This window comes from Miniopterus schreibersii (assembly GCF_964146895.1).
Source record: "Miniopterus schreibersii genome assembly, chromosome: X".
In the NCBI taxonomy this organism is placed as follows: Eukaryota; Metazoa; Chordata; class Mammalia; order Chiroptera; family Miniopteridae; genus Miniopterus; species Miniopterus schreibersii.
In genome coordinates, this window is record NC_138104.1 from 88,015,522 (window position 1) to 88,040,015 (window position 24,494).

Here is a 24,494-nt window from a genome sequence, read left to right on the forward strand (position 1 = left end):
TAAAAGCTGCCACACCTCAAGTTCCAATTGAGTTAAACGCTGTTGTGCCCCTACAGGGAACTATATTCTATTGTAATTTTTATATCTCCCAATAACAGTCTGTTCTTTATTTACTGAAGAGAGCTTTTATGTCGTTAAATACTGTTTTTTGACAGAGAAGCAGAATCATTTTTTATTATAGAAATTTCCCTTTTACAACAGCAAAAATAAATACCTCATCTCTTAAGCTCCTGATCAGTGTCTCACACCTCCTACCCCCAGCAACACTTCATTACAAGTGCATTAACACTCCATAATAGCAACTTTACTCACCTACCAAGAAGTGATCTTCACAAATGATTTACAGCTAAGCCGGGGCTTAACCACATAGTAATCAAAGGCAGATTTTTATCTTTTCCCCAGTCATGTAATTTCTGAGAAGAAATAGATTGTCAGTCTCTGAGGATATGCAAAGTATGTTGTCTATTTTTAAGCGTGAGTCCCAATTGTTCAGCTTCTCTCCCTTACACCTATGTCCAAATGGTACACGTTACACCATTTTGGTGTAAAATTATGGCATAGGTTTGCCAGTGCCCCTCCTGTATTCAGATATTGCCGCCCCCTGAGAATGCCTACAGGTGTGCCTGCGTGCTCTCTCGCTCTCATTTTCTGCTCATTTTTAAAACTCAATTATTCCCCAAACGATGAAGATAATGCCTTACCATGAGCACTTGATTGTTAGCATGAGCCATCCATGAACTTGGTGAAGTCGCCAGGTTGAGACTTGATGGATTAAATATGTTCCACATGCCATATTCCTCAATTGCTGTTACTATAAAGAATTCTGGGCTAGCTCTATATGGCTCATTTCTACCTAAGGTATTTTGAATTCTTACACATAGATCTATGGCTTTAATCTCCCCAAGACTGGTTGATACACATGTAATTATCTTCATTTTCACAGATGAATAAACTGAGCCCGATTCTATCCCTCTGTACACAACATGAATTGAGCAGCTGTGCCAATTATTTTGATAATTCAAGTCTTAACATCCACCACTTGAAGACAGGAAAAGAGCATGTGGGGCTTGAATTATACCGATTGATTGTGTACATGAATTTAATCGCCTCTAGATAATCGCTCGTTTCTCCACTTGGCTTGCCAAGTACAGGTAGCATGACAGAATAGTAAGATGTCTTGCTCTGCCTCGGTTTATTGATGACTGCATCTGGCAATAAAAACCAGGGTTCTTACCCGGCCGGGCGTGGCTCAGCGGTTGAGCATCGACCTATGAACCAGGAGGTCACGGTTCGATTCCCGCTCAGGGCACAGGCCCGGGTTGCGGGCTCGATCCCCAGCGGGGGGCGTGCGGGAGGCAGCCGATCAATGACTCTCTCATCGATGATGTTTCTCTCTCCCTCCCCCTCTCCCTCTCCCTTCCTCTCTCTGAAATCAGTAAAAACATTTTTTTTTAAAAAAACCTAAGGTTCTTGTCTCAGTACTTAAGTACATCTCTAAAATGTTTTGAAAACATGAAAAGGTTTGAATACACTTATAGCATAACCTTTAGTTTGCATTAACTTTTTATTCTTGAAGGTATCAGTAAAGTGCTTATTAAATAACAGGCTACTCCTTTCCTAGAAACAGCAGTATTATCTGAAGACATTTCCCAAAGAAAATACCATAGGTCTAATGCAATAATAGTTATAAAAGGACATTGAAAGTTAGATTGACAAAATTTGGCATCCTAATATATTGATAATTCTTATCACCCCTGATAATAATGTTTTAAAATTTTTTTTAGAAAATATATCTTTATTGACTTCAGAGAGAGGAAGGGAGAGAGGGAGAGGGAGAGAGAGAGAGAAACATCAGTGATGAATCGTTGACCGGCTGCCTCCTGCACGCCCCCTGCTGGGGATCAAGCCCGAAACCAGGGCCTGTGCCCTGACCGGGAATCGAACTGGAGATCTCCTGGATCCTAGGTCAATGCTCAACCACTGAGCTACGCTGGCCGGGCTGAAGTTATATTTCTGGAGAGATCCCAGTTCTCTCTCATACTCTGAAAATTTCTCTTTCTATTTTAGAGCAGGAATGTAAGAATGTAACAAAATAGTCTGAATGTTTACTTTTTTCCATAACTGAAACCATTGTCCTCTCTACCCCACCCAATTTAATATAACATTACAAATAGGATCAGAAAAGCCATTTAATAATCTTCTGGGACATGTTTTGTTTGTTTTTACAATCAATGGGGTTAAATTTACTTTGCTTATATGCAGTGGAGTTACTTTTTCCTGAAGTAAAAGAATGCATGAGGTTAAATTAGAAATGTTTTGCATGTTTTCATGGTAGGAAATTTAATCAAAGACGGTATAGATGAGATTTTTCCTGGATTGCTGCAATTTAGTTTTCCAGTCCCATCTTCTAAATAAATGTGGATGCAATGGGGCAAGGTTAATATTTCTAAAATGCCACTTCCCCGGGGGCATCCCTCTATTCTAAAACCTCCAGCGATTCCCCATTGCCTTCAACATAATATTCGTATTCATCTGATATTTAGAGCCCCCCATCTCCTTTCCCAACTTGATCACAGTCGTCATAATTCTGTTCACTGCAGAGCTGCCCTCCCGACCGTTTCCTAAGCACTCTAGTGTATTCAGATCTCCCCACACTGGGTCAAGCTCAGTCCGTGTCCTGGAATCCCCTCTTTCTCATTACTGGGTCATTGTCAATCCCGTTCAGCCTCCAGGTTATAGTTCAGATTTCTGGTACTTTACGGCACTTTCCCGGAGCATGCTCATATTAAAATTCCATTAGATTCTGCAGCCTGTAGACGATGACATTTGTCAGTTACATGTTGTCTTCTGTTACTGGCTAACTGCGTGGGCAGGCCTGAAGGTCGTCTCCCCAAACTGCTTTGCAAGTTCATTGTAAGTTCATCGAATTCATTGAGGAGGCTCTTTTATGCCAGAAGGCACATTCCCTCCTGTAGTGTCTGGTGCATAGAATACTGCCAATAAATAATAAATATTTTCTGCCCATTTGATAGATCAGTGCTCAATTACCTGTCAGCTCTAGTCTCCTTTATCTGGGATTTCTACAGACTTTGGACATCTTTAGGATGCAAAATCCGGATGATCTGCACCAGGAAAGATAATATAAATAATGCCCTAAGATAGTTATATTTTACTACTCATGTCATGTAACTTATCTTCCATTTTATTAATTTGGTTCATTTATAATTCAGTCTGCTGTCTAGGGTGCTCTGATTAGATAAAAGAAAATTTATCTTGACCAGTTGAAGTCAGAATGACTCCAAAATGACGTTATTCAAGATGGAACAAGAAATCAATCACGGAAAATTTGAGCAGGAATCATCCCCAAATATGTATATTGTAATATGACCTCAGTTTTCCCTTTCCTCTAAAATGTACGTAAGGCGAAAAAATTACATCACTTATTTTATTGGGACATAATATCGAAAGCCTGGGGATGGGGTGCATGTGCCAAAAATTGGTCTTAAAACTGTCCCAATTATCCATTGTCAATATGCTAAATTTATGGAACAGTAGGGTTGCAAGAAATGTGAACAAAGTAGAATAGTAGGTCTAATGTTCAATCGCTAAAAATATCAGAGCCCTGTCAGCTTAGAAATGCACTTGCAAATCATTACTAACAAATTGTAGCCTAAAGTTCTTCTTTCTTTTTGACTTTGAAATCATATCTCAAGACCCCCAATTTAGACCACATTAGTTACTTACTGGCTTGTGTAACTGCAAAGACTTTTCATTTTTGCATGTTAGGGGTTTTACGAAATGACAAGTGAATCAATCCTCTAAGTTTTCGGTGACAGGGTAACTTGGAAATGACCATCATAATCTCTTTTTCAACAAAGGGAAAGAATTAACTTTAAAAATTGCATATATGCATAACCCATGGACATAGACAATAGTGTGGTGAAGGCCTGGGGCAGGAGGCAGGGGCAGGGTAGAAGGGGTCAGTGGGGAAAAAAAGGAACATCTGTAATACTTTCAACAATAAAGATAAAATAAATAACATACTAATAGTAGGTTAGCTTTTTACTACAAGAAAGGCCTCAAACTTGGGAGACTTAAGATACATTTTTTAAGCCTCCAAGAATACCACCAAATGGAAAAGAAATTACGACAAAGAGAGAAATACATTTTACAGACTGTCCTATTGGTTTTTGAATTTCATAATAATTTCTTAAATAGCTATCTTTTTTTTTATTTTTAAAGTTAGTCAAAGGATCAGTAGTTTTTATAACACCAATAACACTGCTTGAAACGGGGAGGTATGCTCTAGTACTTTCCACACACTTACAGCCAAAATTATCTTTCTTGCATCACCCTTTCCCCTTACTACGTCTAGTCAGCTGGTCAGTCAACACTTTTCCTTGTGGCTGTCTGTTCGCTATATTTCTAGGAAAGGACCAAGAACTAAGGAAGATATTCCAGCCAGAAAGAATAAAGTGCACAGAGACATGGAATTACAAAGATCTTGGCTCCCACAGCTTCAGTTTTTCCAGTCTTCATTGTTTCCCAGTTCCTCACAATAAAACTCAAACACCTCAAGCTGAAATTTAAAAAGCCTATCTAAACTTATCTCCCTTTGTTCCCAGTGGACCCTAGACAGTGAAGCAAGCCCAGTTGAAACTTTCTTTCATTTCCACGTCTTTGCTCATGCGTTTCTCTCCGTCATAGTGCCCTCCTGGTGACCCTGCTGAATCTTCCAAGGCTCAGCTGCAGTGCCTTCATCCCCGATGAAGTCTTTCCCGAGAATTCCCATATGTGGACACTCCCCTCACTGGTTCCTTTTGGTGGTGGTTTCTGTCTTTATCATTCGCTTTGGTATTTTGCTGGACCCTTTCTCAGATCCACTGTCTATCTGTCCCGAGAGGCCGGATAATGGGGGCAACACTTGCCCATCTATGGGGTCCTTCTAATGGAAGGCGCTGGCAGAGCAGAGGGAGAGGGGACAGCGAGTCAGGGGATGGCTGTACATCATGGTAACTATAGTTAACAGTAATGTATTATATACTCAAGATTTGCTAACAGAGTAGATCCTAAGTGTTCATATCTCAGACACACACACACACACAGAAGTAGCTATGTAAAATGATGGCTATGTAAACTAGTTTGTGGTGGTAGTTTCACATTATATACAAAAATCAGAACGGCAAGTTGTATACAATTTCCATTTGTCAATATCTATAACATAACATATGCAGGTATTATATATACCCATAGAGAGAGAAAATGATAGAATGATAAGTGATAAGTGTGGCACAATTTTAACAATTGGTGAATCTAGGTAAAGGGTATGTGGGATTCTTTGACCATTCTTGCAGACTTTCTTTAATTTTAAAATTATATAAAAATAAAATGCATGTTAACAAAGTACTTTTGAATGAATGAAGGACAAAAGGAGATAACTATAGTTAGAAGGTCTTTTTTAAATTTGTCTTTGTTGTTGAAAGTATTACAGATGTCCCTTTTTTCCCCCATTGATCGCCTCCACTCAGCATCGCCGCCTCCCCTCCACCCCAGGCTTCTCCACACTATTGGCTGTGTCCATGGGTTATGCATATAGTTAGAAGGTTTTTATGAAGAAATTACCAACAGAGATACTGGTAGAACATTCAGAGAAGTAGAGAAATCATGCCAAGCAGGAAATATCCAAGCCAGTTGAAAATGAAAATGAAAATGAGGAAGTGGAAGACAATAAAGATAACTTTGGATTTGGCCAATCTATTTGGAAAGGCAGCTGAATGCAAGAATAGAGGCCAGAATTAAGGTGCTTAGTGAGGCAGTTGAAAGCTAGACAGATGATTAGCATCCTCACAGGTAAAACTCTTTCAGTTACTAGAAAGGCTACAGTTTAGGACCTACCTGACTTAAATGCTTGCTTTTTTACATATATAAAGTGGTTCTATAAACTATTTCACCTTGTCAGTCTTCCCTGTTAATTGTTAAGGTTGTAAATAATAGAGTATAAGGTCTACATTTTTACATTCCATGTAAACTTAATTCATATTTATTTCCTGAAAATGGCAACAGCTGAAATTCACTATGGGCCTTTGTTGCAAATGTAACTATGTGAAGATTGTTGATTTTTTTGTAGAAAAATATTAAAAATATAAAGAGTTTGTTGTTAAGATCTTTTCTTGAACATCTAAATACTTAATATTCAACTAAACATACAGAGTTTTTTATTTGAGTATTATTTAGGTAAAATTCCGTTTTAACAAATACAATAACAAAGTGTAATTCTTTTAAGAGCCTAAAATGACCTACTTGTAGTATGTATGGCTTCATTGTTTAACTCCCTTTTTCATAGGACTGCTATTTATAACCACTTCCCTCAACCCTGGGGGGATTTAGGATTAACAACTTCTGATTCACTTTGTATTTGAAGATTTTTTTTTTCCCTCCATCTTTGCTCAGCTAGTGGAATCCATGATGAATTCTCATCTCCAAGGGGTAAGCTGTTTTTAGTAAAGCCCAGTAGCTGGCTTATGATTCCTTTAGAAATAGCATCGATTCCTTTCTTCTAGTGTGTGTTTCTTGCCGAACGATAGACTCCACGTAGACATGCTCAGTTTTCATGCTTAGATGCAGTTAAGCATGTAATGCTTTTAGTTTTGTTCCCTTAAGTTATATGTGTAATGAGCATCTGGGCTCATATCAGAAAAATGAGTCCGCATAATTAGCATTTTACTTGTTTAGCATGACAGATAGAGACAACTAAAGCTAGAACAAGGGTGCTAAACACTAGAAGAAGACACTGGAGGTCATATGAGGATGAAGATGGTTTTGAGACAATAGCACCTGGTAAGAGCACCAGATGGGGGGCAGAGAAGAGAATTTCATAGATGGGTATTTGGGAGGGAGGTTGGTAGTTTGAATAATGTTTCTATCTAAGGTGTTGCCTCATCTGTGGGTGGCTCAGTGGAGCAGAGATGGTCACTGTGTTTGAGAACTTATGGGACTGTAAAGCCCAGTTGTCAGGTCGAATAAACTGTAATAGCAAATAAAGAGAATACGCCGAAAAGAAAACGGAATGGAAAGAAAAACTTTTTCGTCTCACCGAATGCATAGGTTCCGTTCATGAGCAAGGTCTTCGAGTCACGGTTTTTATAATACCTTAAGGAAAACAGCACTTAAATGTATGCACAGTAAAATCCTTCTCTTTGTTTCCAGGGGGGAGGGGATCAAAGGAGAAAATTCCCATTCTGCTCTACTGAGAAAATATTAGTGCCTTATAAATTCCATAGCAATATATGTTGTTATTGTTCTATTTCCTTTTTGAAATAGATGTTTGTATGTTTTGACCAAAGAGTGGTATAAAGAGTTATGATTTCATTTTGAAATACTTTAGAAAGGCATAGTTTTATTGCAGTTGTGAATCTCCTTGGATTTTTAAGGAGGCTGCTTCAAAGAATGTCATTAATAATCTTCTCAGGTGCTTACAAAGCATGTGTCTGTGAGCAGAATTAGAGAATCAGCCAACTAGAGAACAGGTTTCACAATACCCTGAGACCTACTTTGTTCATTAGAGAGGAAAATGGCTTGTTTTAAGTCTAAATTGACATGCCTGCTAATTTCAGCAGTAAAAGCTGTTCAGTGTGGTCAGGTTTAATATTTAGAGCCTGGTAAAGTTCAGATTGAAGTTGCTCAAGTTACTTTTACAACATACTTCTTAAACTTTGTAATCCTAAAAGACGAAAAAAGTATAGAGGCCACTTTGAGTAACGTACCCAGAAGCGAGAAGCAAAAGATAGCCTGGTTGTTTGAGGGTGAATTAATATTAAATCAAAGAAAAATAACAAAGATAATCTTTGTTATATAAATGTTTCCAGGTATCAAAAAGCATAAATTTTCATTTAAATTACACAAAGCATACCTAAGGCTTTCGTTCACCATAACGCCTAGAAGAGTGCCGAGCCCTTGATATTTATAAAATGAAAGCATGAGTTAGTAAGTGAGTGAATGTGTCCTCTTTGCTAGCTCTGTGTATTTTGAGTTCTTTGTTAAATTTGAAGGGAAGATTTGGCTTTATATGAGGTTTCTGGATAAGTCTGTTTTTAAATCTGTCTCATGTATTAAACATTTAAGAGTCAGGAATTCCCAAGTCCTTTTTCAGCTTGCTCTGTCACAGATGACCAGAGTTTAATATTCTAACCCTGGAAAACATCTTATTTCATAAAATCTATCTACAACTGTGTGGATCCTACTTTAAAATGTGTTCAGTACTCTCCAACTGACTTATGCCACTTACTTCAATCGCTGTCTTTGGCAATTTGTTCCATATTTCAAACACCCTTTTGTGTAAAGAAACCATAAAAGTTAGAAAGCTGAAAATTGGATTTTTCTTCTGAGCAATCATAGCTTACAAACGTGGAAAATTTGTTAAAAGTTAGCCCCTCCAATTTTTCAATACAGAGAGGGGAAAATGCTCAAAATAGATGTGTGGTATTTTGATAAATTCTCCCCATTATTTTAATACTACCAAAAGCAGTTGAGCTTAAATCACAAGACCGACCTTTCTGCGTCTTCACCAAAGAAATACTACAAAATGATCAAAATTTGGCCTTTCTGAAAACTAAAATCCTTAGACAATCAGCTGCAAAGGACATAGACAGTGACTAAATTTCATAAGCATTACTATCTACCACATTGTGTCTCTTCACTTTCATCAGCCCCACGTGGTGGTAGAAAGAACATTGGGTTTGAAACCCCATAGAAGCCTGGCTTGGTTATTAGTATAGTTATTAGGAGAGTGAAAATGAGAAAATGTGTGTAAAACATCTGTCACATAGTGGTTACCATCTAACAGCAAATACTCATACTTCCAAAATTAAAATAAAATATATTCAGCCTGGCTGGCATGGCTCAGTGGTTGAGCATCGACCTAGGACCCAGGAGATCGCCGTTCGATCCCCGGTCAGGGCACAGGCCCGGGTTGCAGGCTCCATCCCCAGCAGGGGGCGTGCAGGAGGCAGCCAGTCAATGACTCTCATCATTGATGTTTCTCTCTCTCTCCCTCTCCCTTCCTTTCTGAAATCAATAAAGATATATTTTAAAAAATAATAAAGAAAAAGTAAAATATATTCAATTTTAGAACAGGAACAAGGAAGAGATCTTTTTCCCCCAAATTTCTTTGTAAATATCACTGGGTTTTTGGCCTCTTATGTAAAGAGAGCAAGATAACAGAAATAATAGATGGAAACTTTAAGGGAAGACTGATATAGCTCATCTGTATCAGGTCGTTTTATAGTTGAGGAATCTCAGATACAAAGAAGTTAAATAAGTTATATCTCTTAAATCACTCCTGTGCTTTTTCTGTCTCTAACATATACACCTTAATTTTGACACTGAGCAGAACGAGATTGCAAGTATAAATAACTATCTCTTAAATACATTGTCATAATTCAAAATTGCATTTCTTACTCCTGGCACTCCTATATTGGGTTGGCTAAACCAGGTACTCTGGAATGACTAACGGAGCTCTTAAATAGTGAAGCAACTCTATAATCAAGATTTTCATTTGAAATATTTTTGGTATCTAAGAATGAAACACATTTCTTGTTAAATTGCTCTCTATAAAGCCTTACATGTTAGAGATTTATATCCAGTAACATCTTTTTTATTTCTGAAAGTGCTTCGGCTGGTTTGAAAATCACACTTTACTTTGTATGACACGAAAGGAATGCACAATGCCCGAGAACCTCAGCATTAAGCTATGTTTGTTCCCTCAGGCCACGCTGCAGGATTTGGAACAGAGGCGCCCCCAGTTGGAAGAACTCATTACTGCTGCCCAGAATTTGAAAAACAAGACCAGCAACCAAGAGGCCAGGACTGTCATTACTGATCGAAGTAAGTCTTTTAACAGGCGTGTGAAACAAAGAAAGGTGTGTGAAAAGTTTCAATAATGACTTAAGTTCACGCACCTCCATTGAGTTTATAAAAAGAGTAGCGAATAGTTGTAAATCATAGCTATCATGCTAAGATTTTCAGTCCATGGTGTTCTCTCTCAATAACAATGTAATTTCACAGAATAGAGGAAATATAATTTTTGTCGGTCTAGACTATATAGCTGCAGAGTATGGAGTGGTGGGCATGGTAAGCCTGGTGTGGCCGAACATTTGCTCCTCCGTTGTCACCTGTCTGGGCTGGCGCCCACGGAGCTGCCAGTCTGTCCCTCGTATCCTGCTTCCTGGACCACCTTTTATTCCCATCTGCGGTGGCACTTTCAGATACGGGCGGCTCTCTGGGACTTGGATGCGCTCATTGTGTAATATCGGAAATCACCACAATGTTCCTTATGCCGTCCTGGGGTGGGCGGCCACTCTGGGAGGCTGTTGAAGGCCCAGAGCGACTGCGTGGGGTCAGGGAGAGGGACTGAGGGAGGAGTGGGGGGACAGCCCTCCACGGTGTTTCCCTCAGGGGCCTGCCCCAGAAACGAGGAGGCCCGCTTACCTCTGCTCTCAGCTCTCTTGGGTCTCCCTGGGTTTCCTCCCGTCCCTCCATGTGCGCCCCCCCCCCCCATTTCCCTTCCCACAGCCCGAGGGATCTTTTCTGGTGCAGGAATAGGGAAAACATTCCTTTAATTGTCTTTTTTCCTTCTGAACCTTTGGTCTTAGAGTAGGCCTAGGCTTTGGAAACTCAAAAGCCAAGAATGTGCGTCTTTCTGATCCACATTCCGTGGTGTCCACACTTGCTCAGGAAGTGGAAGCCAGATGCCTGGCTGCCTGCTAGGTAGCAGGCGGTATGTGGTGTAGTTTTGCACATGTGTGTAGAAATCTTTGCAAAATCCTGTCGGCTGAATTTCGTAATCCCCATTTTATAGATAGGAGACAGTTTCTGAGAAAGGTTCATCAAACTGCTCAAGCTTACGAAACAAGCAACTAACAGAGCTTGGAACTTGCAGATGTCTCCTTCTGACTGGGAAGTCTGCTCCCTTCGAGTGTGTTTACCATTCCCATCTTGGTTTGTTGTTTTTGTTAATGACCCTAGTCACTAGGGCTAGGATTAAATGCTCTTTCGATCTGCAATTATGTATATGTTTGTTCATTTCCTAAAGACATTTCCTCTTTCAGTGGCAGTGATTGTTACTTAAAATAGACTTCTGTTGATTTTGAAATGTTAACTCTTTATTGTTGCTCAAACAGTGGGTTTGGATATATGCTAATGTATTAGTTGGGTGACACTAGCCGCTGTAACAGGAAAGCGCCTAAATCTTGGTGGTTTTCCACAGTAGAAGTTTATTTTTGTTCTGGTGCCGTCCAAAATAAGCAGCTCTCCATGAAGTCTTTCAAGGACCCAAGCCCCCCTCCAGCTTTCGTGTCCAGAACAGCAGAGTCCTGTGCATTTAGCGGGCAGTTGAGGAAAGAGTACTATTCATTGGAATTTATTGTCAGCCAGGCCTGGAAGTGGCCCACATTAATTCCGCTCATAGTCTGGTAGCTGAACCTTGTCGCATGGCTATACCTAACATCGAGGGAAGCTAGAAAATATCTTCCAAAGTTGAACCCAGGAAGAAGAGGAACTGGTTTGGTAAGGAATTCATTAGTCTCTTCCACAGGTAATTTGGACAGGAAGAATACACACGTTCTATAGGCCTGTGTAAGTTATAGGATGTAATTTCAAGAACGAAATTGCCTTGTGATGACCAACATAGGTAGCTGTTCAACTGATGTAGTAGAATGTTCCTCCCTCAAACTGGAGCCATAAGGCTTCTCCACCAGGTTGCCACACACTGGCCCAAAAAGTGAATCTTAGTGAGTCTGAGACTGAATTCCCATTACAGTTACACAGTTAAGTCATGTGTTTCTTGCCTGAAAAATACAGACATTTCGCAAAGATGTCTATGCAGATCTGAGCATGTTAGTATATAGAAAGTCGTGTGTTCTTTTGCTAATGAAAACCAACTATTTTTTTGTCCCTAAGATGAAAATAACACTAATTTATTTTGCAGTATCCATTCAACATTGTCTAAACATTTTTCATTTTCCCTTGCAATCTTTTTTTGATATTGTATTGACTTTTATCATGATGTGGATTAAAATTGAGTAACTATAGGGCAGGTTTGTATCTCTGCTAATATCCAGTGATTTGAATAGTTCTGCTTTTCTAAGCTTTTCATCTTTTAGGAATGAATACCTTTATGAATATTTGTAGCATAGTGGAAAGATTCCAATCTACATGGTTCAAAAAAGCATTTTTTAAAGCAAGTGTTTGTTGAGACATGTCGTGTTGCTTATTAAGAGCCTGAGCCATAATCTTAGTTCAAGATATGCCTGGAGCCTCTAGTGCTTGTACCAGGATAACTCTGACAAGATATGTGTATCTAAACAATGCCATTTGCAGCCCTGCTATATGCTTCAGTTTATCTCTCCATTTGAAATCTATGAAATGGGAATGGAAATTCAATACTCATAAAGTTTCAATCGCATTCAAAATAGAATTTTTTTAGTATAGATTGGGTTTTCAGGGAATGAGCAGAAATAAAATACTTGCTCATAAAATTGTATTTTCTTATTTGAAGATTTCAGTATTCCTTTTTTATTGCGCTAAAACTTCTAGAATACTTAAAAAGGAATCAGCTAAATAAAGAAAAATGTTCAATAAGTGCATGATATTATGTTGCAACATTTTCCCCTCCTTGGTAAATCCCAGTTCATAACTTTGAACAGTTGGGGAAATCCATACATAGTTATTACACTCTGTCAAGAGAAAAGTCCAGCAAGAAAGCAATCCCTGCCTACTGGTAATATCCATGCTACTATCTCAAGTAATGGGTCTACATAATACCAACACATTTCACTGTACAAAACTATTTCCATGGCATCTGTTGTTTTCAGGCGATTATGTTGATGGAAATCATGTTGTAATAATCTAGGTGAGAGAGTAAATTTCATTCTGAGTGCATTCAAATGAGAAATTCTCCGTGCTGTTTCTGATGTTCAGACTACTCATTTCCTTCAATTCTCTGGTTGCTCAACTGCGTCAACCATTCCTGGTTTCGGTCCCCCTATTAGAGTTGCTTATTTTAGAATAAGTGGAGTCAGCCACATAAATTTCCTTCTTTTGACACCTAGCACCTACTGTCAACCTGTTATAACTACAAGAGGCTCTCAGAATTTACATGCACCAGGCTGCTGCTGGCTACCTAAGAGTTCAGTTCAATTCAGTAAATATGTGAATGCTTCCTCCATGCTAGTTAATAGCGAGGTGACGGAGGGGGTACCAGGAGGAATTAAATTCAGCTTTTGTCATAGAGAGCTCACAGTCAAATGTATTTGGACAAGTATATTCGGGCCAGGCTTCCTAGGATAAGGAATTCAGTAGATCAGTGTAACAAAATGTTGAGAGAGAGCAGAGGAGGGGAGGCTGGCTCTGAATGAGGGGGCCCTAGAATGCTTCCAGGGGGAGATTAAACTTAACCTGGTCATGAATAAGATTTTGAAAAGCAGAAGGAGCCTGGGGAAGGAAGACACGTAATGAGACTTAGGTTAAAAGCGGTATGATGGATGAATTTGTACAAAGGGAGAGAGAGAGAGATGTGGGGACAGAGTAAACGGAGTCTTTGAGACCATTTAGGAGGCAAGAGAGCCCATGCTAGAGCAGTAGCAGAGGAGTGAAAAGAAAGAACTGAATTAAGATACAGGGTTTGGACATTGACTGGGTGTGTGGAATTGAAGATCTAAGCGAGAGCTCGCCTCCGAGCATTTTGACATTCAGTGGTTTGAAAGATAGTGTTGTCAAAAGCAGAGACAAACTCTGGGCAAGGAGTTGAGTTTGTGTAATAAAATGTGCTTAAGATACAGCCGATGATCATAATGAGGAATGGTTGAAAACCCAAGCAGCGATTCCAGGAGCAAACTTACTTCTACACAGATTCGGAAGTGACCTAGGGTGAATGAGCTTGCACAGAGACAGAGGGTCGGGTTTAAAAGAAAAGTAGGCCTATGGAAGAGACTAGAACTTGGCTTACATTTAAGGAAGATAAGAAAAGTTAGCACTCTCCTTCCCCGTGGCAGCTTGCAATATAGGTGCATTTAGACAAACACACTGGACAGTGAGTCTGTAGGTATCACACTGTATGTTTTCTGTATCGCCTTCTGTGCATCCAGTGTAATAGGTTTCTTCCTAGTTCTTAGTGATACTTTGAATATGATGAGGTGTAGGAACCCTTTAGCTGAGAGTAAAAGGTTGTTGTGTTTGTTATATCAGGGTTCTGGCTCAACCCTCATTATACCAGGACAAATGGTCGTTGCCATTTGCCATCTGGGTCTAATGAACCCTTTCGCCTTTTATTTTTTTATATTAAGTTATTTTTCAGCTACTCTGCAGAAGTAAGAATAAAGAGATAGTAAAAAGCAACTTTATTAGAAACTTTAGTAAAAATTAAACACCACAACTTTTGTGTATCAAGTTTTGGTGCTCAACCATCATAAATGATTAGTGTTCCACATCATTGTAGCAAAACAAGATGGTTCAGGTTCTTCAAGCAAAATATTATGTGATGAAACCCTACCTGTTGAATGACTGACTGCATTAAAATACCGTATTTTCTCTCTGTCCTTACAAATAGCTTTTTACCACATCAGTCCTTGTGTTTGGGAAAAATTCATCTAGGTTATTATCATTTGAAGACTCACAATCTAAAATTTCACCTATATGATCAATTCACCATCATCATTAGAGTCCAAAAGCCGGTTTCTCTTTCTTTGCATTTATCTTCCACTGTGTCTAATAATTGTGAAATGTCTTCCTCTGGCAATTTTCTTATTTTTGATATTATGACAATAAAATGGAAAAAAATGTCAACTGTGTTCAGTGAAAGCTAAAAGCAGACTCCCAAGATGGTGTCTCCAGTATTATTTTATACCTTCTTAAAATATGACACAGCGTGGCCAGCGTGGCTCAGCAGTTGAGCATCGATCTATGGTCCAGGAGATCGCGGTTCGATTCCCGGTCAGGGCACAGGCCCGGGTTGCGGGCTCGATCCCCAGCAGGGGGCGTGCAGGAGGCAACCGGTCAATGACTCTCTCATCATTGATGTTTCTCTCTCTCTCCCTCTCCCTTCCTTTCTGAAATCAGTAAAGATATATTTAAAATATATATACATACATATATGTGACACAATGTTTTGGGCAATGTAATAAGAAAACTAAAGGGTGAAGATCAATTTCGCTGTTGTACCATCCTTCTGGACAATTCCATCATTCTTCCATTTACTAATCGTTTTTGCCTACTTAAGACAATTTGAGTAATGATGAAATAGCAAAATGTTTCCAAATATAGAAAAAACACTATCATTAAGACAACACAGTGTACCTTAGACTTATAAAAGGATTCAGTGGACCCATATATGATAATTGAAAAATAAAATGAATTTTATTTGATTTAAAGAATAAGTAAAATATCACTGTTTTGGGGAGACCACCAAGAAAAAGAAAAGTCATGAAATATCGATTTTTACAAATAGTTAGAACTTCTCAAAAAAGAAGCTCAAAAAAGAAATTTGGGTACAGTGGACCTTGATGGTATATCAAAGGTTGAACAAAACATCACTTGTCTAATCCTACTACAAAAAGAATTTCATTGGTCAGCATTCTCCACATACATATACGGTCATGTGCTGCATAACAACAGTTTGGTCAACAGCAGAGCACATATAAGAATTTAATGGGCTGAAAATGTCTTATTGCCAAATGGCATCACAGCCATTGTAATGTTGTAGCTTAACACATTACATGTTTGTGGTGATGCTGATCCAAGCAAATCTATTTAGCTGACAGTCGTATAAAAGTTGTAGAGCACATAGAATTTTGTACAGTACATAATACTTGATAGTGATAATAAACAACTATGTACTGGTTTATGCATTTATAATATTATACTTTTTATTGTTATTTAGAGTATACTCTTTCTACTTACAAGGAAAGTTTGCTATAGACCAGTATGCCATGTTATTCCAGCAGCAACCTCATACATTTTGTGTTCACCACATCTCTTGATGGCATCATTTTCTCTTGTGCTTGATTTAATCTCCTGTTTTGTACAGTAACATGCTGGACAGGTTCATAGCCTAGGAGCAATAGGCTATAGCCTATAGCCTAGGGTATACCATCTGGGTCTGTGTAGCTACACTCTATGATGTTTGTACAATAACAAACTCACGTAGTGATGCATTTCTCCCTGTTGTTAAGTGGTGCATGACTTGGGTGGCGGGGAGAGAAAATTTTTAAGAAATTGGCTCATGCAATTGTAGGGCCTGGCAAGTCTGAAATCTTCAGGGCAGGCCAGCATGATAGATACTCAGGGAAGAGTTGATACTACCGTGTTGAGTCCAAAGGCAGTCTGGAGGCAGAATTCCTTCCTCTTCTAGGGACCTCAGTTTATATTGTTGTTGTTTTGTTTCTTGTTTGTTTCCTTTTTATTGAATTTATTGGTGTGACAGTGGTTGGCAAAATTAACAGGTGCACAATTCCACAACACATCATCTGTACACTGTACTGTGTGTTCACCACCCCAAGTCAAGTCTCCCTCCATCACCATTTATCCCCCCATCCCCCCTTCCCCTCCCCCCAGCAGTCACCACACTGTTGTCCGTGTCCAGGAGTTTTTTCTTCATCGCTCAATCCCTCCACCCCCCAACCAGCTCCCCGTCCCCCCCACACCGGACAGCTGTCAGCCTGCTCTCCATCTATGAGTCTGTCTCCATCTTGCTTGGTAGTTCGGTTTGTTCGTTAGATTCCACATATGAGTGAGATCATATGGTACTTTTCTTTCTCCGCCTGGCTTATTTCACCTAACATAATGTTCTCCAGGTCCCTCCGTGCTGTCCCAAAGGGTGAAATGTCCTTCGTTTTTATGGCCAAGTAGTAGTTCATTGTGTAAATGTCCCACAACTTTTTTACCCACTCATCTACTCATGGGCACTTGGGCGGCTTCCAAATCTTACCTATTGTAAGTAACACTGCAATGAACGTAGGGGGGCATATGTTCTTTCTAATAAGTGTTTCTGGATCCTTTGGATATATTTCCAGAAGTGGAATCTCTGGGTCATAAGGCAGTTCCATTTTTAATATTTTGAGGCAACTCCAAACTACTTTCCACACTGGCTCAGTTTTTTCTCTTAAGCTCTTCAACTGATTACTTGAGGCCCACCCACATTATGGAGGCTAATCTGCTTTACTCAGAATCTACTGATTTAAATGTTAATCACATCTTTAAAATGTTTTTACAGCAACATCTAGAGTGGTACTTAAACAAATAGGCATCATTGTCTAGCCAGCTTGACACATAGAATTAACCATCACAGTGAGGTTCATAGTGGCACGTGTTTCTTCAGATATAAATTTCATGATTTCTTTAATTTTTATTAGCATCCCGTTAATAGGGTACCTTAAAATATACATTTAATAATAGAAATGATCTTTAACATCTTAATGATTTTAGAGCTCCATTAGAGCAGTTATAACTTGTACACTAAAAATTACCTGCAAAAGTAAGTCTATATGTTTTTCTTTCTTTATACATTTTATTTATGTTGTGTTAAATTAACACTAAACATATCATGAAATAATTCTGATTTAATGTATATCATTCTTTAATTCGATAAAGAGATTAAATCAAATCATATTTGAATGAGATTTAAAATCTAAACTAGCCATCATCCTGATTATATTCAATTATTAATTTGTCATGTGAGTGTGTAATAGGAAAAATATACTTCATTTAAAGTGATGTAGCTACAATTATGAACATAAATAGAGCTTTCTAGAAATAGCCTTTTCATTTTATTTCTTTTAAGGGAAAGATATGGATTAGCAAATATTTTCCGCTCATCTATTTTGAAAACCAAACACAATGAACATAACTATTAAATAAACCAATTAACGAAAATGATTTTTTCTTTTTCAGTATGCTAGAATAAATATGGTGATGAATAAATATAAAGAATCTCGCACTCAGGTCACATGAGCTGATAAGACAAATACAAAACAGAAAGAAATATGCCCATAGGTAAACTCCAGATCTCCATAGGCTAGCATTTCTTCTTTTAAATCCTCACCTGAGGATATGTTTTTATTGATTTTAAAGAGAAAGGAAAGAAGGGGGAAAGAGAGAGAGAGAGAAACGTTGGTTGGTTGCCTCCCCTGCGCGCCCCGACCAGGGATCAAACCCGCAACCTAGGTGTGTGCCCTGATCCCAGATCGGGAATTGAACCCACAAACTTTTATCCAGCTGAGCAAGGATAGCATTTTTATCTCATGACCTAATGGGGCATCCCAAGCAAAGACCTGAATATCTGTTATATTTCGGTTCCTCTGGGCATAAAGGGATTGTTCTCCCTCCTGGTGGTGCCACGCAGCTCAGATGAAGCTAAGCCAAGGGGCCCATGTGGACCGTGGGCTTCTAAAAGATGCTCTCGGCTCCCCTGGGGTGTTGGAAGTGTCAGGATTATTTTGGAGCTGCCATTTCTTTCTTTACCAGAATTTCCTCACTAGTCATTTGAAGCAACACAACAAACCGCTTGCCACCAGTCTTTATTCCGTGTGCCTGCCTTGAGGGACGCGTTTATGATGTAAGCAGGGAGGGTGATTGTGACCTTCTACATGCAAATGAGAGAGCTGGGCTCACTTTTACTTTCCTCAGGAAAGGGGGTTTGCAGTTACCTGTTGCTGGAAAATATCACCCCAAAGCTTAGTGCCTGAAGACAGCATTAATCTTGTATTATTTCTCACGGGTTCTGTGGGTCAGGAAATCGCGAGTGACCTGGTGGAGCGGTTCTGGCCTGGGATGTTTCATGAGGTTGCAGCCAGTGAACTGGAGCCTCAGTCCGGTGAAAACTGGCCTGGCGCTGCAGGATCCGCTCCCGGGGGTTCCTCCTGTGGCCTGTGAGGTGGTGCTGTCTAGTCAGTTCCTCTCTACGGGAGCTTCTCCAGGGGACTGTCTGAATGTCCTCGGGACTTTGTGGCTGGCTCCCCCCAAAACAAGTAAACCATGAGTACAAGCCAAACGCTGCAATGCCTTTTTTGACCTACACTTAGCATTCGTACTATCACCTCTGCGGTAAATTACTTGTCACATGGGTCAGCCTTGATGCAGTGAGGTGCGGGAAGGAGAGACACCCAAAGGACATGAATACCAGGAGGTGAGGGTCATTGGGGACCATTCGGGAGCTGACCGCCACAGGCTTTCTCAAGCTTCCATATCAGAGGTTTCTGAAACATGGCCCCGTGTTCTTTGCCTGTCTCCATCAGGCACCCCAGCAAATGTCAGTGTTGCTCTTCCCCTGAAGATGGCAGACCACTGGTGTGTGCCCTTTTTCCTGCATGTGCACATGGAAAGGGACAAGAGCCCACCGAGACCTTTCCCACACAGCTGCTGGACATGTTAATAGTGATCTCAGGTCTGTTCAGCCTGGCTCCCCACGGGGAAGTGTGGGTTTGGGAAAGAGTTTGTGAGTTTTGGAGACCTAACAGGAAGACCCACGTAGCAAAGAATTGGTTATGGGATGATGACAGCAGCGCTGATTGTTACTTTTATGTTAGTGAGACAAACACCTAAGAATGCCTTTTCTTATTTTCATCCTAAGAGTAATGTAGGACTAAAAGCAATGAATCTGAAATGAGCAGGCATGGTTTAAGTCTTGGCCCTGCCCTTTAGTGGCAGCAGAACTCTGGGCAAATAATTTAATCTCTCTGACCCTGTCTTTTCATCTATAAAACTGGGCTCCTGATGCCTTCCCTGCCAGACTGCTGTTAGGATTAAACAGAATGACATATGGGAAAGCCCTTTTCAAATGGCAAATCACTACACAAATATCAGTGCCTTAATCATCTCGGGCTGCTGTAACAAAATGCCGTAGACTGAGCGACTTAAACAATAGGCATTTATTTCTCACAGTTCCGGAGGCTGCCAAGTTCAAGATCAAGGTGCCAGCAGATTTGGTTTTTGGTGAGTGTCTCTTCCTGGCTTGCAGAGGGCCACCTCACTGTGTCCTCACATGGTACAGAGAGAGAAATCTCTGCTCTCTCCTTCTTGTAAGGACACTAATCCTATCATGGGGCTCCAACCTCATGACCTCATCTAAACTTAATTTACTTCCCAAAGGCCCAGTCTCTAGATATCATCACATGAGGGGTTAGGGCCTCAATATGTGAGTGGGGTGGGGCACACAAGCATTCAGTCCGTACCAGTCAGCTCTGCTCATTATTGAGAGCTCCGCTAGGTCCTCTACATGTCAACAATGAGAGTCCTGATACAAGGGTAGGAGTTTTCACATCTAGAAAATGGGTACATGAAGGCTGGGAATTATTCTTATGTTTATACACGGAATTTTTATTACTTGCTCAAGAAATTTGTCTTCACTGAGAGTGTTGATTCTCTTAAATGCTAGCCTAGGGCCTTGGGGGGGGGGGGGGAAACATAGGTTCTCTGTCCAGATTTTCTGAATGAATGAATAAAATGCTTTATGATATATCTTCAAAATTAAGATAAAGCAAGCCCGGCTGGCATGGCTCAGTGGTTGAGCATCGATCTATGAACCAAGCAGTCACAGTTTGATTCCCTGTCAGGGCACATGCCCGAGTTGCGGGCTCTATCCCCGGCAGGGGGTGTGCAGGAGGCAGCCGGTCAATGACTCTCATCATTGATGTTTCTCTCTCCCTCTCACGTTCCTCTCTCTGAAATCAATAAAAACATTTTTTTTAAAAGATAAGCAAAAATATGTATTCAGAATATTCTGTTTTTAAGGTTTCCAGCTACTGCAGGGTCTGGTTTATTACCATCTGTAAATCTAACCCTGGGTCGCAGGAGTGAAGTCATCGAGAGCCCCCCACAAAGTCTATAGGGCAGTGATGGAAACAGTAAACCTGACCATTAGATTCAGATTTTTCTCTTTCATTCAGGAGCCATAGACCTGCTGCCTTGGACAACAGCTGACTTTCAGAAAAACAGAATTGGTGGAAGGAAGGAAAGGCACAGAGTCATATACAAGCCTGATTCACTTGTTATCACAAAAATGTGTGCTAAACAACAGAATGTTTGAAAAGATAAAATTAAGACCCAATTTTACAGAATAAGAGTGAGAGGAAAACACCTTTCTCTATAATTAGACAGAAAATGGTGCTGTGACTTGATAAAATCCAGTCAACCTGAAAATGTGAACATCAAGTGTAATTGTGCAGAAAGATAAGGTAATATGAACAACATAGGCGCATGTTGGCCTGTTAAAACAATAGCACTTTACCTGCTTCTCATTAAGGGTTTGGTTTAGTCTTATCTGTTCTAGAACCAGTAAAAGGGGAAGGCATAGTCCTGCTGAACTATAAAAAAAGGAGACTTCTCTTGGTCACTAGTAGGATATATAAATTGCTCAGATTTTCAGAACATCAAGTTAGGTGTCTCTCACTGTTGGGTACCACGCAAAACATAGTATATGTGCACACAAGAGGCATAATATCATAGGGATCACATAGCAATAAATGGGATGGGATTAATTTTTTTCTTAGCATCTGGCAGGGCATGCGAAATGCCCACATTTCTCAGTAGCAAGGTGTTTCAGTAAGTGAAAACATGTCCTAGAGAACTCCAGAATATATGAAACATTTCAGACAGTATAGAGGTTTCAAAATATTTTACTTACTCATTTGACAAAATCAGATATTACTCAGATTCAAACATATTTCATTTTATAAATAATAATATTTGAGATCTGTTACGTTTTGCATGAATTAGACCAAGAACTCTAATACATATATGAGTTGATTTGCTTTCCACAACATCATCTCAAGTAGATACTATCCTCGTTCAATGAATGAATGAACTAAGGATCGTAGTTATTAATACCTTGTTCAAGGTGGCACAGATAGCAAATGGTAGAGCCAGGATTTCACCCGAGTGGTCTGATTCTATGAAAAGGCATTAGGCCCTAGCCAGTGTGGCCCAGGGGTTAGAGTGTTGGTCCCGGGCTCGAGTCCGGCCAAGGGCACATACCTCAGTTGCAGGCTCCATCCCTGGCCCCAGTTGTCGCGGCCTGCGGGAGGCAACCGATCAATGTGTCTCTCTCGCATTGACGTTTCTCTCTCTCTCTCTCTCTCTCTCTCTCCCTCCCTCCCTCCCTCCCTTCTCCTCTCTCTGAAAAGCAATGGAAAAAAATATCCTCAGTTGAGGATTAAATAAATAAATAAATAAAGGTGTTAGATGGCTGTTGTTTTCCAGACACTATGCTGAAAGGAGACAACATTTGAGAGTCAGTTACTGAAAGTTTATATATACTTATTTATACTTATATACTCATCAATGTATATATTTATATGTAAATCTTATATACACTGCTGACATATTTATATAAACGATTTACTAACTTGTGATAGTTTATTTCAATTAAGTTAAAGTAGACTGAGTAGTTATTGAATCATGAGACTTAAAGATGCTCAGAAAGATTCATTCTTATGCATTAAGCAGTCATTTTTAAACCATCTTAGAAAGATAAAAAATTTGTTAAAAAAAACCGTTGCAGCAGGAGATTCTGTTAGCCTATTCCACTGATAGTTCAGATAGAGATATGGGGGTGGAGGGAACAGGTATCTTTCTTATGTTTCCACAGCAGTAAGTTACTAAACACCAGAGGTTAGGAATTCCAAGCATTATTGTGTCTCTGTGAGGACACACTCTCTCTAGTATATGTTTTATCTCCCTGACTGAACTGTAACCTTCAAACTGTTACTCCTTTAAATTCCTATAATTCTCACATTTTATTGTGAAAGTAGCAGGCATGCCGTAAATACTTACTGACTGAATGAAGCATCTCAGGGGGCAGCTGGCAAACAGTGTAGGGCTACAAGCTTCCACCGGCATCTCCAGGACCATGAATCCCCCCTTAGAAAGAATTAGCCTGAAGAGATTAATAAAATGCCCTGCTTAAAAAGCAAGCAAACAAAAGACCCAGGGCAAACACACCTGCACTTTGGAATGGTGAGGGAGTTTTCAGTTTTAAGAGCCTGAGAATCTTTTTAGTGCAATCTCTTATAAACAGAACAGATTTTAAAAGCACCTTGGTCTGATTCCAGCTCGCATACCTCATCCTGGCAGAAAATGAACGTACTAAGCTATTTGAATGTAGGAGACTATATTACCCTATTCCACTGATCTTGAAAGTAGGCATTTGGATTGGGATTCTCTTTATCTGTTTTTTTTTTTCGTGAAATTTCTTTTTCTCTTTTATCATGATGTCTGTTGAAAGGGCTCAGAGAACTCAAATCAGGAAGTCAGATTGTAACTTAAGGCAAATTAGGACTGTGAATTTGTATTATATAAAGGAAACAGTACATGACTAAGTAGCCTGTTGTCCCTGGGCAAAATAGAATACATTTCAATACAAGGCAGCCAGCAAGATGTACTATGGCCATTAAAAACATTACATGCACTGGCTTTACACTTCATTAGGTAGGTAATGAGTTGTACATATTTTAAGATTAAAACAACCAGACCACCACGATAGTTTGCATCAGTACCAAAATCTGGGATAAACACTTGGGAATTGCTTTATTTTAACAGTACTGATAATATCTTGTTTATGTTTTGATTTAATGGTAACATTTCATTACTTTTGTGTCCTAGTTCTAAATATATACACCAACAAGTTGCGTGGCTATTCAAAACAGTTTAACTTTAAATATACTTTGACCTAGAGTTTGGGTAACGAGTCTTTAGTATTATAGGAGCCAGATTCCTAATAGAAAATTCCGTTCTCTAAATGACTGGCATAGACCGCTGTCAGTTCAGATAAACAATTGTTGACTATATAGGGGAGGAAAAATAATTTTCTTTCTACCTTTCTAGATTCTTGGCTGAGACAAGGGCTGTAACAAAAGACAATTAACAGGAGAAACCCAAGCAGAAGTTTAATAACATGTATACCCTCCTGTATACATGGGAGATACCCAGGGGAACTGAGCAACTCCCCAAAATGAGCCAAGCCATCACCTTAAATATCGTCTTCAACTGAAAGGAAAAGATGTATGTTAGTCGAGGCAGTTATGGGAGGTTATCAGAAAAAGCATAGGAAAGTAGGCTAAGGTTCTTAGGCAGATTCAAGTCCCTGTTTTCTCCATTGATAGGAGTTTCTAGAATTTAGAGTCATCCTTGTCTTCCAGGTACAGAGAGGGAGACACCCTTACAGAAGGAGATTTCCCTTATAAATGTAAATATCCCTTACAAAAGGGTAACTGCTACTCAGATTTCAGGACTTTTCCCATGTCTCCTGTTTCTTAAAAATAATCAGTCTAAAATAATCCTTATGCCAAAGAGACGTATTTCGGGATGGAAAATTATGGTCCTCTTCAACTGGGATACCAGGTTGTTTTTTTAAGACAGAATTGACATCCATAAGGAATTCAAATAAAGAGGGTCTTAAGAAAATGTCTTATGCTGGTTTAAAACTAAAATTAATAAAATTTCATTCTATT

General features: G+C 39.5%; 1 protein-coding gene across 5 annotated transcripts in view; it reads left to right on the forward strand.

Annotated features, from left to right (window-relative positions):
- Positions 1–24,494, forward strand: part of DMD (dystrophin) — a gene marked incomplete at its 3' end in the record, with an annotated part of 1,946,774 nt that overhangs the window by 1,403,905 nt on the left and 518,375 nt on the right. For all 5 annotated transcript variants that reach the window (XM_081125527.1, XM_081125528.1, XM_081125524.1 and 2 more), the window contains one exon: positions 9,765–9,882. In XM_081125527.1, the coding sequence (XP_080981653.1) occupies positions 9,765–9,882 (118 nt within the window). The remainder of the gene's footprint in view (positions 1–9,764; positions 9,883–24,494) is intronic.